Source organism: Sorghum bicolor, chromosome 10 (genome assembly GCF_000003195.3).
Source record: "Sorghum bicolor cultivar BTx623 chromosome 10, Sorghum_bicolor_NCBIv3, whole genome shotgun sequence".
Lineage (NCBI taxonomy): Eukaryota > Viridiplantae > Streptophyta > Magnoliopsida > Poales > Poaceae > Sorghum > Sorghum bicolor.
The window spans coordinates 54,706,411-54,726,610 of NC_012879.2; the positions used below are offsets into that span (position 1 = coordinate 54,706,411).

At 44.0% G+C, this 20,200-nt stretch overlaps 1 protein-coding gene and 1 long non-coding RNA gene across 7 annotated transcripts; both read left to right on the forward strand.

Annotated features, from left to right (window-relative positions):
- LOC8067707 (36.4 kDa proline-rich protein) lies at nt 2,463-4,073 on the forward strand. The gene is made up of 2 exons (XM_002437293.2): nt 2,463-3,547; nt 3,676-4,073. The coding sequence occupies exon 1, from the start codon at nt 2,573-2,575 to the stop codon at nt 3,500-3,502; it is 930 nt and encodes a 309-aa protein (XP_002437338.1). The 5' UTR covers nt 2,463-2,572; the 3' UTR covers nt 3,503-3,547; nt 3,676-4,073.
- Nucleotides 14,668-20,200, forward strand: LOC110430890. 6 transcript variants are annotated; one of them, XR_002448326.1, is made up of 10 exons: nt 14,668-15,291; nt 15,389-15,497; nt 15,760-15,829; nt 16,618-16,655; nt 16,857-16,928; nt 17,306-17,373; nt 17,854-17,994; nt 19,514-19,586; nt 19,667-19,696; nt 19,820-20,200. It is a non-coding gene; the product is annotated as an uncharacterized LOC110430890 (long non-coding RNA). The 6 variants fall into 6 exon arrangements; XR_002448327.1 differs by having other exon boundaries at nt 14,668-15,497; nt 17,306-17,369; XR_002448328.1 differs by lacking the exon at nt 15,389-15,497 and having other exon boundaries at nt 14,668-14,880.

Here is a 20,200-nt window from a genome sequence, read left to right on the forward strand (position 1 = left end):
GTGCTAAAGGAACCCCTTTAGCACCGGTTTGTAATACAAACCGGTGCTAAAGGGTCTCTGCCCCGACAGCACCTGTCAGTAGCCGTTGGGCAGGACCCTTTAGCACCGGTTCGTGTTACGAACCGGTGTTAAAGGGGTCTTTAACCCCGGGCCGCAAAATGGCCGAGGTTTTTGGCCATTTTGGGCATCGACCAATGCCTCATTCTGTAGTAGTGCGTGCATGCATGCATGTATCACGTACGCGAAGCGCGCGGCGCCGCGGCGGAGTACGACGTACGTCGTCACTCACGCCGACGTGGGGAACATCGTCTGTCGGCTCGTTCGAGTCGTAGTGATTAAAGAAAGTCATTTAGGATAACGTGTGGGCTACCTTCATGTGTTAGATAGGTCTGTGTATGATATCATCCCTGCACTACTATAATTATAAACTTGTCTATTCGCCTTGCCCCTCCTCCATCGTGTTTCCACCGTGTTCATCGACGTCGATGATAGGAGAGAGGCCTCCGCTGCCATGGCCGGCCCTCTCCGCACTCGCTGCTCAACCTCCACGCTGCCCCTCTTTGCCTCTGCATCGACATCGGCTAGGTTTCGCCGTGGCGCTGGCCCTATTTGCATTGCCTTTGCCGCTGCCTTGGTGCCGCGCTCTGTGCCGACCTCCAATCCATTGAGAGGGTGGTGTGGGAAGAGAGGGAAGGGGAGTCCACCACCTTAAGGTCTTGTTTGGATGTAGTCGGATTCATATCAATCCATATGTATTGAGGTAGATTGAAGTGGAACTTGAACTAAATTCCACTCCAATCCATACCAACACACATGGATTGAAGTGAATCCGACAACATCCAGACAAAGCCTAATGTGTGGACAAAGTCCATCGCTGGAATTTTCCTTTTTTTGCATATCTTCATGGCAAGTGAGTCCATCAGCCATGGGTGCATTTTTCATTTTTTTTCTAATCAACTTCAGGCCAGTGAACGACAACGAGGTGATAATTTGTTTATGTTTATTACAACACATTATATAATTTCTATTCGTTCATACACGCATAACCTTACCAGCATACGGTTCTGGTTCCTTTTACAAATATCTATTCTTTTGTAGATACCTCATTAGAAATTGGAGTTTAGATTTCCATGGCAACGAGCGGGGAAATCGTCCATTTAAGACCTTGTTTGGATGTAGTCGGATTCGCATCAATCCACATGTGTTGGGGTGGATTGGAGTGGAATTTAGTTTAAGTTCCACTCCAATCCACCCCAACACATGTGGATTAAGGTGAATCCGATAACATCCAAACAAGGCCTAAGCTGAGTTTAGATGGTCGTGAACACATTGCACGGAGCATTGTAGCTAGAATAATTGCAGGGAGCTAGAGTAGCGTATGAGCAAGATCCATCTATTTTTTGCCAAGCTGGATGAGAGGCACGGCGTGACATGGCAATCACATGCACGAACAAGACATCACAAGGTTAGTCATGCGACAGAGACCCTGTATATGTAAAAAAGGTGAATACGATAAGAAAATAGAAATTTGTTGTTTATTTTGTATCTCGATCCTCAAGTGGTATATATAATTAAGTATCAGAATTGCTACTTCTAATGTTCCCCGCTCTGTCAAAGTAGGAGTGAAATGAACGATTATGATTGAATTTGAAAGTAATGCGCTTTTCATTGGTTTTCCGCTTCACCAGTGTCGACTATATATATATGTCCCTAATGTATGGTCCTACACCGGCCTATAGGCGATGGGGGTTTTAAAACTCCAAAACACTATAACTTTGGTAATAATGTGGTTTCAAAAACGATAAAGTTTGTTGCATCTGAACACTTCATGGCGCACTCCAAAACCATGCTAATTATTTGCTAATACCATATTTACTCACTAATACACTGCAGCCCGGGAGCCCCGCTCTGGAGAAACAAATTCCATTTTTGTGTCCTCGCCGGGAGAGCCAGACTATGGTTTAGTTCTAAAAAAAAATTACAAAAATTTTCAGATTCATCGTCACATTGACTTTTGCGATGCATGGAGCATTAAATATAAATAAAAAAGTTAATTAATTATACAATTTATCTGTAATTTGCGAAACAAATCTTTTAAACCTAGTTAATCTATAACTGGACAATATTTATCAAATATAAACGAAAGTGATACATTCGTTTAAAAAAAATAGAACTAAACAAGGCCTAACGGGACATCCAAATGCACTAAAGTTGCATCCACAGAGCCTGACCAGGGCACTTAGGCATATGCGAGCAACTAAAGAGGCTACTGCTACACGTTCACGTGATCGCATGGATTAAACTTTGAGTCACTCAATATCACATATCACATTCACTTGACTACGTCAGTGACTCCCACACTTGTACACATCCAGTGGTCTGAGGTCAGAGCAGTAGCAACAGTACCCAGCAGGCTGCTAGCTTCTGGCCACTAGTAGTCGATACCCTAGCTAGAGTTCATTCACGGGCGTCCCTTACACTCTTCTATAAAACTACACTACCTCGAAACCCTAGAGTGCACACTCCGATCCTGCAGCCCTCTAGTAACACTAGCTAGCTAGCAGCCGCCGCCATGGAGGCCAGCGGCAAGAAGCTCCGGCCGTTCCTCCTCACCCTGCTGCTGGTGCTCTCCACCGCCGTGACGCCCATCCTCTCGCTGCCAGAGCCAGACAACGAGGTAGACTGCGACTGCGACAAGCCCAAGGCGCCCAAGCCGTCGCACTCGCACCCGCCCAAGACCAAGCCCTCCCACCCATCGCCGTCGCCGTCGCCGAAGCCCAAGAACCCCAAGCCACCCAAAGGCCCCGCGTACCCGGCGCCGGGGCACCAGCAACCGCCCAAGAGCCCCTCCTACCCGCCGGTCACGCGTCCGCCAGTCGTCGGCCCGCCCAAGGGCCCCGTCACGCGCCCGCCGGTCACGCGTCCGCCGGTCGTCGGACCACCGGTGACCTACCCGCCGATCATCGGCCCACCGGTCACGCGTCCGCCGGTCGTCGGGCCACCGGTGACCTACCCGCCGATTACCGGCCCTCCGACGACGCCGCCGGTCGTCGGCCCACCGGTCACCTACCCGCCGATCACCGGCCCTCCGTCAACCACGCCTCCGATCACCGGCCCGCCGTCGACGACGCCCCCAGTCACCGGTCCGCCCGTGACCTACCCGCCCGGCGGAGGCGGCGGCAGCTCGACGCCGTGCCCGCCGCCGCCACCGCCATCTACCCCGACCCCGACGCCGTCGTCGCCGACGTGCCCGGCGGACTCGCTGAAGCTGGGCGCGTGCGTAGACCTGCTGGGCGGGCTGGTGCACATCGGCCTGGGCGACCCGGTGGTGAACAAGTGCTGCCCGGTGCTGGAGGGGCTGGTGGAGCTGGAGGCGGCCGTGTGCCTGTGCACCACCATCAAGCTCAAGCTCCTCAACATCAACCTCTACCTGCCCCTGGCGCTCCAGCTCCTCCTCACCTGCGGCAAGACGCCGCCGCCGGGCTACACCTGTACCATCTGATCTCGATTTGGCTAGCAACCCCCATGCATGTGCATCCATGAACATGTAAGTGTGACTAGCTAGCACTAGCAGTAGCTATATATATATGCATGCATCTCAAGATCTGCATGTACCATTATTAATTGCAAATGGCATATGCATGCTAACTCTGATCGATGACTGTGAAAATGCAGGGGTTCTGGAGTGAGCTAGCATTCTTTGTTCGGTAGAGATTGAAGAGAGATCGACATGAGAGGATGTCGTCTGCTTCGTTCCTAGCTAGCTGAAGGGCTCCGATCCGGCAGAGGAAAGAGGACCTGCAGGTCGATCAGCTAATTGACGATGGATCGACCATTTCCCATGTTTATTGTTTGTCTCTGTTGTGGTTTCTACTTTCTAGATGTGTTTTCAGTTTGGTCTCTCGGTCGATTCGCAGCTTGATGTTTTGGTTAAGCTTGATTTGATGCAAGAGGGGGTGATGGTTGATTGTTAATAATTCCCGTTATTTGCCATGAAAAGGCATGAACTCGGTCATGATTGAGAGCTGGAAGAAACATTGTTGTTGCATGCAATGCATGCATGTCTTTGATCATTGGTTCACTTGTTTTTTATCTGCTGTGGTTTAATTTATGCTTGTCCATCTTAAATAAAACTAGCTACTTATTTGATTAAATTTCTCAACTCATGGGACTAAGATCACGCGTGAGAGTTATATATATGACAGGTTCGTACGATCGAGTACCATACTACATGAATAAAAAGTAAGAGGTGTTGGTAACTTATATATTCTAAGATTTGTTGTCTTGTACTTCCTGTATAATGTATCTGAATATTATCTGACATTTGTAATTGGAAATTTGCAATAGACGACACTGCACTGCACACTCCACAGCCACGCAAATTAAAGTTGTTGCCGGGGCCCTCGGCCCGAGAGAGATCTCTCACTCACATGCATGAATATATGCGTGGGGATCTAGTACGTATACGTACGGCCGCGAAACCCTAGTATATAGTAGAGAATAGTTTGACGACGACGGCGGACGGTCACTCTCTGAAGCTCTGCATAATGATATGCAGCCGACCGGCGGCACGCCACGATAGGTGCAAAAGTGACGCGCGAGCATGTGTCGTTTGGCGCTTTGTCACCCGTGACCGTGAGCGACGGGAGCGCGTCGTCCGGTCCAACGTATATACCTGGCCATGCAGCCCGAGCCCGTTAGCACGGCCCAAAGCCCGTCACTTTGGCCCGGCCCAAGCACGGCACGGCCCGAAGTTCATTGGGCCCGGGCTGGCACGGCACGGGGGTGCAGGCCGTGCTTGGGCCGCACTTCAGGCCCGCAGGCCGGCACGGCCCGGCCCGCCAAATAATGGCAGGCCCGGTACCGGCCCGCTCCCCCACCAGGCCGGCCGGCGCCAGCAGCCAGGCCGCCAGCCCAGTAGGGCGCGCCGCGCGCCTCCCTGGCTTCCACTCCCCCCGACCCCCCTCCATATAAATTTCCGCCCGGCCGGCCCCCGCGGCGCTCGCCCGCCTCACTCAGTCTCCCCACCCGAAACCCTAACCCTAATCCCCACCGCAGCCGCGCCGCCGTCGCTCGTCCTCCCTCACCACCGCAGCCGCGCCGCCGTCGCTCATCGACCGTCGGTCGTCGGCCGTCGCCCTCGCACTCGCAGTCACCAGTCGCAGCGCAGGCGCAGCCTCGCACTCTCTCTCTCAGATCGGATCCGAGAGGTCGGCTCCTCCTCTCGACTACTTCGCCGCCGTCGTCCTTCGATCTGGTGACATCGCCGTCGCCGTCGGCTCTCTGCCTCTCTCCCTGAGTTCCCTGCTCCCTGCCTCCCTCTCCCTATCTGTCTCCCTTCTTCCTCTATCCTGTCCATGAGCATGTGAGTCCGCCTCCCCGTCTCCGTTCCGTAGTCGCTCGTCGTCCTTCTTAATCTCGTCTTCTCCGGCGCCGGGCTCCGGTTGCGCAGGTAAGATCTAACCCTAGATCTCGTCTTCTTCGTCATTTTTCTTTTCCCCCATTCTAATCTAACCCTAGATCTGTTCTTTTTGCAGGTCTGTTGCCGATGCCTCGTCGTCAACTAGCCTTGGTGGCGTAGACGGACGACGGGCTAGGGCAATGGCACCGCGGCCAAGTCGTGGCCACGCACCGTTGAGGAATGGTGCTGGAGGAGGAGGAGTACAGTCGTCCGCGGCCGAGGGCCCCTTGGCGACGACGTGCGACGAGTGGACAGGGAATGACGACTTCATCGCTGCTGGGCTGTCCCCGGAGAGGGACGATGACGGCCGTGACCCCTTTGATGTGTTTGTCGACGCATCCGGTGGCGGCGGGTCACAGCCTCCCGTGAACGACGTCGATCCCGTCGATGCGGTGGACTCCAACACCCACACCATGAGCACTGGTGTTAATGGTAATGGTGATGGTAATGCTACTCCTTCCTCTGGTACATGTGGTAAGCGACGGTCTAAGTGTTGGGAAACATTTGATGAGGTTTTTGAGATGATAAATGGTAATCGTGTGCGTGTTAAAGCTATCTGTAAGATTTGTAAAAAAGTTTTGAGTGGTAGATCTGCTGCTGGTACTGGTCATATTCTTAGGCACGCTAAAGGTTGCCTTGCTAAACTTGATTAGCAAAATAAGGTTCAGTCTCGACTAGCTTTTAGTTCTGATGGGGCTTTGCATAATTGGAACTATGATCCTACTGTTGCTAGAACTGAACTGTGTAGATTGATTGCTAGGCTTGATCTTCCTCTTGGTTTTGGTGACACTGATGCATTTGAAGAATACATTGTTCGTGCTCATAATCCAAGATTTGTTAGATCATCTAGAAGAACCACCACTAGAGATCTAGATAAGTTATTTGCTGAACGTCGTGCTATGATTAGGAACTGTGTGCATGCTTCATCATCTGTTGCTTTGACTTCTGACATATGGTCTGGTAATGCTAAGGAGGATTACATATGTGTTGTTGCTCACTATGTAAATTCTAACTGGGAGTCGCAAAAGAAGATTATAGGTCTTAGGTTGATTGAAGTTAAGCATAATGGTGAAAACATTTCTGCTGCCATTGCATCTGTGGTTGAGGAATATGGCTTGATTGATAAGATCTTTTCTATCACTTTAGATAATGCATCTTCCAATGCTAAGGCAATGGAAACTTTGACACCCATGTTTGCTGGTTATCTTGGTCCTGACCCTGCACCTGATGATGATGATCCTATTAATAGATCTTACAGTCTTGTGCATCAACGTTGTGCTTGTCACATTATTAATCTGATAGTTAAATCTGCACTAAAAAGAATCAAACCTTATATAGAGGACTTTAGAACTGCAATTAATTTCTTGAACTCCTCTAATCAAAGAGTTGCTATGTTTAAGAACTACTGTGAAGCTAAAGGTATGAGGCCTAGAAAATTTGGCTTAGACATGGATGTTAGATGGAATGCTACTTATCTCATGCTTAAACATTTGGTTCCTTATCGTGAAGTATTTTCTGTGTTCATAAATTCAAATTATGGTAGTGCCCTGTTGTCTCAAGCTCATTGGCATGTGGCTGAGAAAATATTGGAGTTCCTGGAACTCTTTTATGAATGTACTGTTACACTATCTGGTGTTTATTGTCCTACCAGTCCTCTTGTTCTGCACCATGTTCTGGAGATTGCAACTCATTTACATGCTTGTGAAAGAGATCTTAATCTGAGAGCCTTTGTGTTTCCTATGCAAAGTAAGTTTCTTAAGTATTGGAAGACATTCCTATGTTATATTCATTTGCATTCATTCTTGACCCTAGAGCTAAGCTCAGAGGTATGCAAAGGGTCCTCCATTTACTTCATGAATGTAGTGGTACTGATTACACTGCTTACTATGCTGATGTGAAAACTGAGTTGCATAAATTGTTTGAGAAATATTTGAGAAAGTATGGTGCATCCTCTAATCAAAGAGTTGCTGGTCCTACCCCAGTCACAGGTAAGAGAAAACAGGCTTGGGGGAGAATTTTTGGAGGATCAGATCTACCTGGTCCTTCATCTGCCTGTTCTTCTTCTCAATCTACTGCTTCTGAACTTGCAAGCTATTTGGACAGCGACTGCATAACTTCTTATGAGGATGGTTTTGACATTATCCTATGGTGGCGTGATCACAAACTAACCTATCCCATCCTGGCTATTATGGCCAGAGATATCATGTCAGTTCCTGTTTCCACCTGTTCTTCAGAGTCTTGTTTCAGTTTATCTGGAAGGATCCTAGAAGAACGACGCCGAAGCTTGAAACCCGAACATGTGGAGATGCTAACCTTGTTGAAGGACTGGGAGCTAGGAGAGAAGAGGGAGCAACATCAAGCTGCTGATAACAAGGAAATCGAAGATGCCTTTGAGAATTTGTTCCTGGATGAACCTGAAGTTGCAGATGAGGGTACTGGTGGCTGAGGGGTGGTCATTTCATTTGTTTGCTGGGAGTGTTGGTGCTTTTGTGTGAGTTGAGAGTGGTAGTGAGTAGTGACCCTCACTCACTTAGTTTTCATTTGAACATTTGAACAATGGTCTGTAATATTGTTAAGACAGTAAGACTTAAGACATTTAGAGCTGGCTGCACTCTTTTTTCCTGCCTAGGGTTTCTCACAAGGGTGAGTTTTACCTAGGTAGGTTTTTAATGAGGCAGCATTGCACCAAACAGCTCATTTTGATATTTACATCTGTCAACTCTCATCTGTGTTTGAATCTGTTATCTAAGTATCTAACTGATGATTGATGAATATGAATATGTTTGAAATCTGATTTTAAATATGTATTTATTGAGATGTTATCTTTCAACGGGCTATGGGCTGGCCCGGCCCTCTATTTTTACCGTGCCTGTCGGGCCAGCCCGGTACGCAAAACGGCCCGCCGTGCCGTGCCTGGGCCGAAGGTCAGGCACGCAGGCCGGTAAGGCACGGCCCGCAGGGCACGACGTGCCCCCTCGGCCCGTTAAGTAACGTGCCGTGCCGGCCCGTTGTCGTGCCGGCCCGTTGTCGTGCCGTGCCGGGCCGGGCCGGCCCGATGCCCAGGTATACCAACGTACTAGCTAGCAGCTGATTGTGATTGCATGCTGGCACACCCTACTTTGCTGCCTGTCCTGCATGTGAAGAACTTGGGGTCTTGGACACCAATCAGCATGGCTGCATGGGCGCCCCTGCTGCTTGGACATACTTCCTCCGTCCCAAAAAGAGTGTCGTTTTGGGTTTTTTGGCCACAAGTTTGACTCGATTTGTAGAAAATATATACAATATTTATATCTCTAAATAAATTTGTTAAAAAACTAGACTTAAAGATCTTTCTAATGATACTAATTATATACTATAAATACTAATATTTTTTACTATATATTTAGTTAAAGTTATTTCTTGGGAAGCGAAAACGACACTTATTTTGGGACGGAGGGAGTATATATATGTACATATACACAGCATATCGTTGCAATACACATGCATGGTTCAGAACATGTTCAAATGTACAGTACACGTAAGAGCTCGCAGAGTTTGGAGGTGGGCTCTGTCAGTCGTTTACGAGTTGTATAATTGTGGTGGTGGTTTCTCACTCCACAAGATAAGCAGAATATTGGTTCTCTGTTTATCCACCATGTGCTTTCATCAAGAAAATTAGGTCAGTCTCAATGTAGAATTTCATGTCTCAGTTTTTAACCTATCTGATTTTGAAAATAGTGCAAAAGAGTTTTATGAGGGATGAAACTCGATCTCTTTGCTCCCATGAAACTCTTATCATCTCCCACTTCATTAATACAGTGCCACATCAGTATATTTAATGTCCATAAAACTCTAATGAAATCGCATTGAGAGTGGCCTTAGAACTTTTTGAGTCTTAGAGTGATCCTCCAGCAGTGCAGCGTCCAACAACTAGCTTTCCCTGTGTCAACCCCGAGGTAGATACCAACTAGGACAGTCCCAATGCTAGAAACTACATATAATTTCTATACTTATTAATTTGTATAGACACTATATATATTAGAAACCATGTCACAATGGATAGTTTCTACGAAACAATTTTTTATCCAATCACGTACATTCTCTCTCCATTCTCTACCAATCACATTCCTTCATGTCTTAAATCTCGTGTAGACATGGTTTCTAACTTAGACCCAGTTTCTAAGATTTTCGCGCTCTCTCTCTCTTCAATAACTACAACTGCCACATTAGCAAAAATACTTAGGTGACAGTATAATTAATGTCCATAGAAACTATAGTGGTTTCTATATTGGGAGTGCTTTTACTCCCTCCATATAGGATTTAGATGTCGTTTAGGACAGCGACACGGTCTCCAAAACACAACTGTGACCTCTTATTTTTATAAAAATATTTAGAAAAAAGTGATATACGTATACTTTTATGAAAGTATATTTTTCAAGATAAATCTATTCATATAACTTTCACATTTACAAACTCAATAATTTAAAAGTTATTGATGATTTATATTCTCAATATTTGACCTAAACCTTGTCCAAAGTGATATCTAAATTCTATACGGAGGGAGTACCTGTGTATAAGAGACTCACTATATTCCTAAGAAATCTTCACTCGGAAGACATTACGTGATCTACTTCTCGTCTGTCACTTTATAAAGTGTGGTCAAACTTCCTTAAGTTTGACTAAATTTATAAAAAATAACAATAACAGTGACATTTTTGTATCTCCAAATTAATGTATTATTAAAATGTATACAATAATTAATCTAATATGATACTTATTACGTACCATAGCGCTACAGTACCATCTCAGGTACAATAGTTGGCCTATTCATTTTTTCCTATTGCCGTGATCAGCTCCTAGTTAGTTTCGGAGACCGTCAGTGTATTCATGGACGAGATACGAGAGTCCGATCCTACTTCATTTCTGTGGTACCCATCGTCCACCAAACCTAGCTGTCCCTTCCACAACACGCAAGGGAGAAAGAATTCGGAGAAGGGAGAAGAGGAAAGAAACAAGTTAGAGTTTAAGTAAGGTTGGTATCATCTGTGGTGCAGTTTTTTTTTTTGAAAATGGGTTAGGCATCATCTTCTATTCCTGTTTTTGCCCTCAATTTCTTATTCCCTCACTATTCATGATGGATGTACTGCGTACGACATAGATCGGAACAACGACCTAGTCATAGTGACAAGGACCACCATGAGATGGAGAAGAGGAAGGAAGGGAGGAGTGGATCACTAGGGCTTGTCGTCATGCTCGTTGTTGTTATTCTAGGTGATTTATCAAATTCTAATCCACTTCTTTCTATCAAGTTTTGTGTATCGAGTAATCTAATTAGAAAGGGTTTAGTGGAAGTAATTCCCAAAATTAATCCCGTCCATGTTCTAAAATTGGTATCTTAGTGGCCTTAATAATTTTTTCCATTTTCGGCAAAGTACTAGAGGACTTTGATATCTTTCTCTTGACACCAAGATCACCCTCATAACCTCTATATTTTAGGAGATATGATGGTTTTAAGAAGGTGATTTTCACGTACCTCACACTAGCCAGATAGTCTAAATTTGAAGTTGTTTATTTACTTTCAAGTATGCTATTTTCATAGCTTGTGGTGTTTTACTCTCTAAATTAAGAATTATGAATTACAAAGTATGTGAAGTGCATAGATTGCAACATTACATCTACACTTTTCGCATTTGAAGAAACCGTAGCCAGATTGCGGTAAGTGCCGGTGCAACAATGCACGTTGAGATAAGAAATGTGGTTGTAGTGTGCACTCACTTTTCTTGAGACACGTGGGTAGAAGTGAAGTCATGCATTGCATTGCATGATTGGAAGTATTGTATATTTATAAAGAAATTGATGTCTTTATAGAGGCGCCACTACTAGCATTGGCCACTATAGAGGCGCAACTATTATCTTTTGCCTTAGAGTTGGGCATTCACTATACCACAGCCAAACTATAGCGACTCTAAAAGAGTCGCTATAAGCCGTTATAGCGACCGATGATTGGTCACTATAAGTTTATAGCGACCGATGTATAAGTCGTTGTAAGTGGCGTCGCTATAAGTCTATAGCGACCGACAAGATTTATAGCAACCGATTGGTTGACGCAAATATTTATAGCGACCAATGATCTGCCACATGTTTTAGCGACCAATGGTTTGAGGATATCAAACTTTTTAGCAACCAATGACCAGTCGCTATGAACTGGCACAATTTTGTATAATACTAATTTCACATTAATCATATAACTATAGACTTGTTTAACATCCATACATGTTCACATTACACGTCACATAATTGTACAAACATATCTCATATATTTCATTGAAGTCAACATTTGTACAATTATACTTTGGATAAATTCTATGAGTCACCTATCACACAGCACATGAACTTCTAAAGAGTTCACTCTAAAGAAGGCTAAGCATGTACACCATAGCAACCCCACTCCTACAAACCTAAAAACTACAGACCAGGAACACATCTGACCGCTCCATGCCTTTTAATCTATCTTCCATGAGGACTCCCATGGCTTTTTGACACCATCAAGCATGATGCTTACTGTACCTCCCAGAACTACATGCCTGAAATCCACAGTTAAATCCAATATCAACATTCTGGTTTTAAGCTAGGACCCAATGGGATAAACATTGCACAGTACATTAACACATGAAAAATAAAGATTGTGTTACTAGCTATCTCAGGCCTTGCTCACAATTTCAGCATTTATTTCCCGGTCCTTTCAAGAACTAAACAAAAGTTGAAAACCGAGGTCAAGGCTTCCTTTCAATCCCAACTACTAAGCTAGAAACATTTCTAAAAAGGGCAAGCTACGCCCCTCTTCTAGATATATCAAAATAGTATGGAATTTGTTCAAACATAACAATACTAACTATTAAGCTTAACCATGGCTAGATAATATTGCAGAAATAAACAAATGATTTACCATGGTCAGCTACACAGTTGCCCAAAATCTGTGTCTGCTGGACATCTAGGCCATGGGCACCATCCTATGCCTTGCAGTTATGGTGGAGAGGGGTGTAGGCAAGGAAGTCCCTGTGATGCAAGTGAGGAAAGCCGGTGATGGTGCACGTGAGGAACCTACTTGCTGCTGCGAGAGTTGCTGCCACACACCTTTCCTGCATAAGAACCACACCAGCCACTGTGCCAACCTTGCCTCCGCCGCTAGACAATACTGTAGTAAGTTCAGTAAATGACACGAGTTCAGTAAAATAGCCTAGATGTAAACAAGATATTTGTTATATGGATGGGCACAATTGCACTTGATCGTACCATAGAACACACAAATATGAATGGTTAGGATTTAGGAAACAAAACCATAAAGTTCAGACAGTAAGGCAGACCTGACAACAAGTAGCGATGCATGGATGACATATGCTCCTCGCTTGGCACATGTTCTGTAGCTGACCTTTCCTTGGCATGGCCACCAGCCTTGTATAGACGCACGCAGGCCATTGACTGATAGCCTCTGATATCACCCAACCGCAGGAGATTGCCTATCATTGAGCAAAAAGATAGTAAAAAAGTACAGACACATTTAGCAAATAAATAAAGATTTGTCTTGGCAACGCTCGAGTAATCAGAAAGGGATATTGCAAAATGCAGAAGCTTCATGTTTTGGCGTCACTTATTTTGGTAGGGCTATATTGTAGGTGTAGAGTAATTAGATCCAAAGATTACAATAACTAGTTGTATTACAAATTTCTAATGCAACTGCTCCTTCTAATCTACCTGTGCCATTTCATAGGTGCAGTATCGGATGAATTCAAGCCATAAGATAAGAAAAAAGATTGCAACAAAGCTCACTCACCTACTTGTACATGAAAGCATGCATATAATCAGGTTTCTAAGCTAACCCAGTAACTGTAGAGTTGTCTTTTTAGCCTTCCCGTCTAAGAGCTGTTCAGCCTTATAATTTTACCGTCCCTTCCTGCATGAAACAATAATGGAAATAAGTAAACATTGTGCCCCCTAAACCAACTTAGTTGGTACCAAATAAATAAAGAAGAAATGGGAGGAACTGCTGTTATTAGAAACTTAAAAGTAAAGGTGATGCCAAAGGATAACTCCATGTCAGAAATCCATTTTCTGCAACAAACAATTATTATATAAGCTTTTGCTTCACAACTATATATAATTGTTATTGTTCCTCTATTTTTCTCATCCATGTCATTTAAAGAAATTTATACATAATCATTTGTCTCTACTCCACTTTGCAAACAGATAACATATTCACAGGTAGGCACTAAGCACTAGGCAGTAAAGTGCCTGCTGAATTGCACATGTGTGGCTTCTTTAACCAGAGCTAGCATTACCTACCACACAAGAATCGTAAATACCAAAACCTGGTCTGTAGTGGTGATAGCTGAGGATGAGATCTGGCTTGCCCCTTGCTGCACCAGATCTTGTGCCTCAGTTCCCCAACCTAATCCCAGGAACCATGCACTTCAATCGAGATTGAATGCAAGGTCACCGAATCTTGACACAGAGAGACAACACGAGGAAGGAAGAGTGGGGATTCACCTGGATCTCATCCCTGCAAAGAAGCGTGGGATCCTGCTGCTGTCGCCGGCGCCGATGCGCGCATGCCGAGAATCCGCCGCAACCACCGTCGTCGCTCATGCCGGGATTCAGAAACTGCCGCCATTGGGATCCGCCCGCCACATGCACCACAGCCGACGCCCACGCCGGATTGCTCTGTCACCCATGTCAAGATCCCGCCGCCCTAAGCCCTCTGCCACTGCTTGTGGATTTGAGAAGAGGAAGGAAACGATAGGAAAGTTGAAGACAGAGAGTGAGGCGAAAGGGAGAGGAGACACGAGGGGAGCGACGGTGGTGGGCTGGCAGGCCGGCAGCGGCAAAGACGGCTACCCCAGTGAGCTCACAGCGATGATGGAGAAGAGCCACCCTGAGATCTCGACAAGCGGCGCTGAGTACTGAGTCTGTGTGGCGGCTGCTGGGTGGATGAGTACGGTGCTGGAGATAGGGTGTTGGGTGTTACTGTATGATTGGTGGGCCACGCAAATTTAACCTAACAATCCGGAGGCACGCCCTGCGCAGGGAGACCGGCCACGTCGCCTGAAATTCTCTGATTCGTCCACGCCAGCGCCATCTCATCCCTGCAGATTTCTATTGGTCCACATCGTCAAGGCCATCTCCAAATATAAGCAGCCCCCTCGTGTCTGCAAAAAAAAAAGAGACAAACGGAGACGGGAAACTTCTCGCTCTCTCCGACTCCGACACCGCCACCAGGCCGAACGCGACGGCGATTGGCGTGCCGTGGCCGCCGTCGTCCTCCGCCACCGCCTCCTCCTTCGCCTCCTCCTCCTCCTCCTCCTCCTCCTTTTTCCCCTTTCCTCCGGCGGCGGCGGCGTGGGCACCAGGCGACGGCGAGGCTTCCAGATGGCGCGGCAACGCAGGTGAGGCCCGACGACCTCCTCCCTCTCCTCCATCCTTCGTGCGGCCTCCTCGGTGCCTCCTCCTGTCGGGACGCCTTCACTCCTCCTGTGGCCGAAACCCTAGCTGGCCAAACCCTAAGCTTGGTATGCTGGCGCAGCAGGAGGGCCAAGCTTGGCGGCGACCGGCGCGATGGTGCTCCCCTCTCTGTTTCCTCTCTCCTTCTCCCCTTCTGTACCCTCCACAGGGCTCCTCGATGCCGCGGCCGTCGGAGACCGTGAGCTCCTCAGCTTAGCGAAACCCTAAGCACTATGTCGGGCCTCGATCTATTTTCCTATTTGCCTGATGTCAATTGCCGGCAGGCTGCAGGCTGCACGCGTCGTGCTGCAAGCAGTGGCTATAGACTGCCATGTCGAGTTCACCTAATGCCTTTGGTATATTAATATGTTTTATGCACATAGTTGTTTTTTGGGTTCCATCCAAAACTAACAGTGATGCAATCTTTTTCCTTTCTCTACTACATCTTCTAAGATCATGCAGGATACTGAAAGGTATTTAGAGCTATTTTTTAATACGACACAATCTACCGTGTTGCCGCCATGTGTTATGCTCTTGATGCTAAATAAATAGGTGTCTACATGTAAGTTTGATTTTGTTTTCCAGAATTTTTTATGAATTATGTTACATTATATGCACATGCAGTACTTCACACACTTTGAATTATTACCTAAATAAAAGCTGCATGTATAATATTTCCATGACAAAAACAACATCTTCCCATCTATTGTTCTTTAGTGGTGTTAAATTTATTCTCAGCTGCTCCTGCATACATCTAGTGTTATGCTATTTCAGTTTCTACAACTTCTAAAAATATGTGCTTCCATGTTGTTGTCTTCTGTTAGATTGGGACACATCTAGCAAGACTCATTATCAATCTGGCTGCTCGACTTATGGATATAGGCTGCTCCTATGGTAAGATATTGACTCCATGTAGTTTCAAAGCCATGTATACAAATCCAGTATTAATCTCTTTTGGCATTAACGAAGGAGCTTGTGTATTCACTATATTTCATATCCTATTGGGTTTGCACTGTTACACAGCTGGAGTCTAATGATTCATTTCTTACCGTTGGTTTTCATAGCATGTGCCCTCTGAATCTCAGCATGTCTCAATGCACTGTACTGCTATCGCAATCTTTTCAGTATACATAAGTATGTGCCTATGGTACTCTTTATTTATTTTAGTCCGAGCATATATATGCAGTTGCGGATGATGTACTTATTCCAAATTTGATCATATGACAGTACCTGTGGGATGTTTCTGATACACCTGATCATATTTTCAAGGCATTGCTACTTTGCATTTTTTTTTGTTGACCCTATGTCCATGCCAATAATGCTAGAAACAAATGTCTTTTTCCAAAATATAATTGGCATCTGTTAAGCCTGACCATGGGCAATGGTGCTGGAAATAAAATGATATGTCATGTACACACATTAGAATCTTTGCTTTTTCCTGCTTATACTCATATATCAAAACAGAAGTTGTTAAATAGATTTCTACATATTCTTATTTCTTTCACATGGTGATTCTAACGATTTCTCAAATGAGATGGTGCATGAGACGGATCAAGGATCACCATACACCCGATTTGCATATAATTTGATTTATTTTAGGACCTTACATAAAGACATGTAATCTTTCCCCATTCTAATGATTCTGCTTTTTTCCACTTGCTGATTTTAGATTTATTTTTCAGGGCCTACATTCAGGGCTACAACACAGATCGTCCATCAGGTTACGTTTTCATCCTACTCTTTTTTTGGGTTCTAAAATTATTATATCTGCTCAGTTTTTAGCGTTATGATTTTTGTTCTTCCTTCCCTGCGGTGACTGAATTATATTTGTTACTACCATTTCTGTAGTTGGTCAGTAAATTGCCTATTTTTCTGGTTCCTGCATTCTAACACTAATTATATTAATGTACTTTTTGTGCAGCCCTTGTTTGATACTTTATGCTGATTTTTGATCCTCGGCAATTCCTCAGCTATCTTCTTATTTGTTCTTTAGGTTCTGATCCTCTTTCCCTGTTTTACTGTTCATTCTTAAAGTTTCTTCATCTTTCATGTGTGTACGTACGTTCATGCAATCTTTGTGTTCCACTCGATGGTTCCAACCTTCATTACTAAATCGTCGGTGTGTTTGTATTCTTTTATTACTTCTCTTTCATTGTAGTAGCTCCGCGATTTCTTAGTCATGCCTAAATGCTATGTTCTTTACCTGTCTTCATAGCTTCCAGATTGTAATTTTGTTAGCCTATCCATAACCTTCTTTTTTCCATAGCCGAAAAATACACACATCTGTTTCTATACCTAAATAATTCATTATTTTTTGTCACTGAATACTATAGCGTGTCGGTGCTAATTTCTAACCTTTTCGTGCTGCAGTTAAAGGGTGGCGTTCCCTGTCAACACAACCACTAATATGACGATCTTGATGTTTTTTTTCGCCGTTGGTGCATACCCATTACCTTATGACCTCTGGCTTAAATAGTTAAAGTTGTGCATTTATTTCCAGTTTGTATTCACTTCATTGCAGCATCCCTATGATGGTGTCATATTTCTTTCATTACAGGTTTTCCCTAATAAGTGTCGGCTCCCTAAGAATAAAAATATAAAAACATTTTCTAGGCCCCTCTAGATAAAATAAATACACATGTATTTTTAAACAAAGAAATCACTTAACAGGTCCACCTGAGATTAACAGGCTATATGGGTATTGACAATGAACCAACCTAAAAATGCAGAACGATATTGTTGAGATGCATATCCCTTAATTTTGCCCTCAGACATGTGCTTATATACTCATTTTTGATAGGCAATATATTTCCTTTTCATTCATCTACAAACTATATTATTCTCAGCCAATATAAGGCAGACAACATATTCTAAATGACTATTAGGTTACATCTTGACTTCATCTTTCATCTATGTAGATGGGTCTGAGTTGGGAGGACTGCTGCACCCATGAAGGCCTCATTATTTTTAGAGGCTTTGGCATCTGCCTACAACCACGGTCGCTCAGCATGTCTTAGTCGTTGGTGGAATTTGGCAGCAAGCCCAAGATCTTGCATCAGGTTAACACGATTGCTCCATCTCTACAACAAATTTTGTTTCTTTTAGTCATTAGATATCGTGTAGGGGAGAACTGGAGAGGTTACTTTTAAAGAATTGGCTATGGTTGACCGATCTGAGTTGTTACAAGTTGTAAATGAAACTTATGTCCTCCATATCATGCTTTGATGAGATGGATCCTTGTGAATAGATTTCTCACAGAAATAGTCGTCTACCTGTCCTGCTGCCACTGTGTTTCTCGGTGACAAATAATTATAGAATAAAGCATGGGTGGCTTTGATATGATTTAAACTTACAAGTCATTAAAAAACATGTAGCTTCACTTTCGAGTTCCATGTTGTTGAATGATAACTATAAATGGTTTCAAGCAATAGTGGGTGAATTGTTGTCACCAGTTACTATAATTGCTAGCTCTGAACATTTGCTTTGTTTTTCTGAACTTTACCATTGATCTTGCCACACTTACAAGATACATAGGGTTGTTTCTCCACAGTTAGTTCCTCCTAGAGCCTATTTGTAGTGACAATTAACCTGTTGTTGCCAAACCAGAGAAAAAGGATACATAGTTTTCTTTTGGTTTACCAAATTGAGTGTTCTTTTGTTTGTCAAATTCAATGATACCGCTCTGTTCCTCAGAGCGTTGGACCTAAGAGAGCTGTTGTGTCATACTTTTGGATATATTGCGTCCATTTTATATAGATGGATATGAAGCCTTAACACCTGACAAACATTGAAGTGTATTTAATCATCGTCCAGGTAGCGTAAACGAATCATCATCCAAATCAACCTTCACTACTTGGTATAGTACGTATAGTTACCAACAAATTTAGAGATCAATAATTTAAATATATATTGAATGCTTTGCACTACAAAGTTTACCTGTTGATTTGTCTCACCTTTAATTTTCAGCTATTTATCCTCACCTCTTGTCTTTAAAAATTACTGATGTAAGAAGTTTTTTTAATGAATGAGTACTTGCTAAATCACTCATTTTTCAAAGGTTTGTTTTCCTGCTTTTATTTCTGAATTTTGATGCAGCTTAGTTGCTGCCCTGTTTTCAGAAGTCTTATTCAATGGTTTAAGTTTTAGAGATATTGGTTGACATATACAACTGGTTGTTTCATTTCATAGCCTAAAGCCTCAATCGCCTTCAGTTTTTTTTTAAAAAATTGTACCCTTTATTTTCACTCCCCAACCTAGTGGCCATAGAAGGATGGCAGCATGAAGCAGCTTCCCCATTTCTCAAGGAGATGTACCCAGAAGCACACCCCACACCCAATTGGATACTGCAGACTACAATTGCCTCATTGCATTTTATGGTGCCAATATAACATAGTGCAAAAGAATAAAGCTGGAGTTACTTAGTTTATGGCTTGGTCTTTTTATTTGTAGTGCAGATTATTCTCCTATTTTGTGAGCAAATTATAGAGGACAAACACAGTTCCACATATATTTGGTTATCTGTTATGAATAGAATGGTGTCCTCAAGAATAATTTTACTCTATTGCCCCCAACGTGCAGCTTCCTGGGCGTGCGAAGGTGCGTCCATTCTACTAAACACGTCACGGTAATGAAACTACTTCGGAACTCAGAGGTACATGCCCCATCATAAATTCAGCACACATTTACCATTATCAATACACCAACACTTATCCTGTGTATATGTTTCTACAGAATCATCAAACCACATTTCAGATTATGATGGTACGTGCATACTACTTCCAATAAACAAAATGCTTTTCCATGCTTTCCTACATCTATTAACATCCAACATTGTTAAGATCCAAGTAATACAACATGTTTATAATTATACAAACACTTCTACAGTTACACCACAACGCAATTCTGATGGCTACGAACCAGGTTGGGAATTATACCGCAGTTACTGCAAAGCAGACTAAGCAATCTTACCTTCGGCACCACATGAACGGAAAAAAAGGGAAAAAAATCCAATGTGATGCCAACCTTTTGTAACAGCAATATCACGCAGTGAACAAAGTCCACTCATACTTACTAAATTTTCTAATGTACTACATCTATAGCCTATCCCTCACAGAAGTACTCTATGTCATGTATACTTATGTGATCTCCCCACTTATGTCTTACCGTGATGTATATTCCCTTCTACTATCCGACATATATATTTCTAAAGTCCATTCTTATTAATCTTAACCTATACTTAGTCCGCACTGGCGCGCAAGGGCGCGC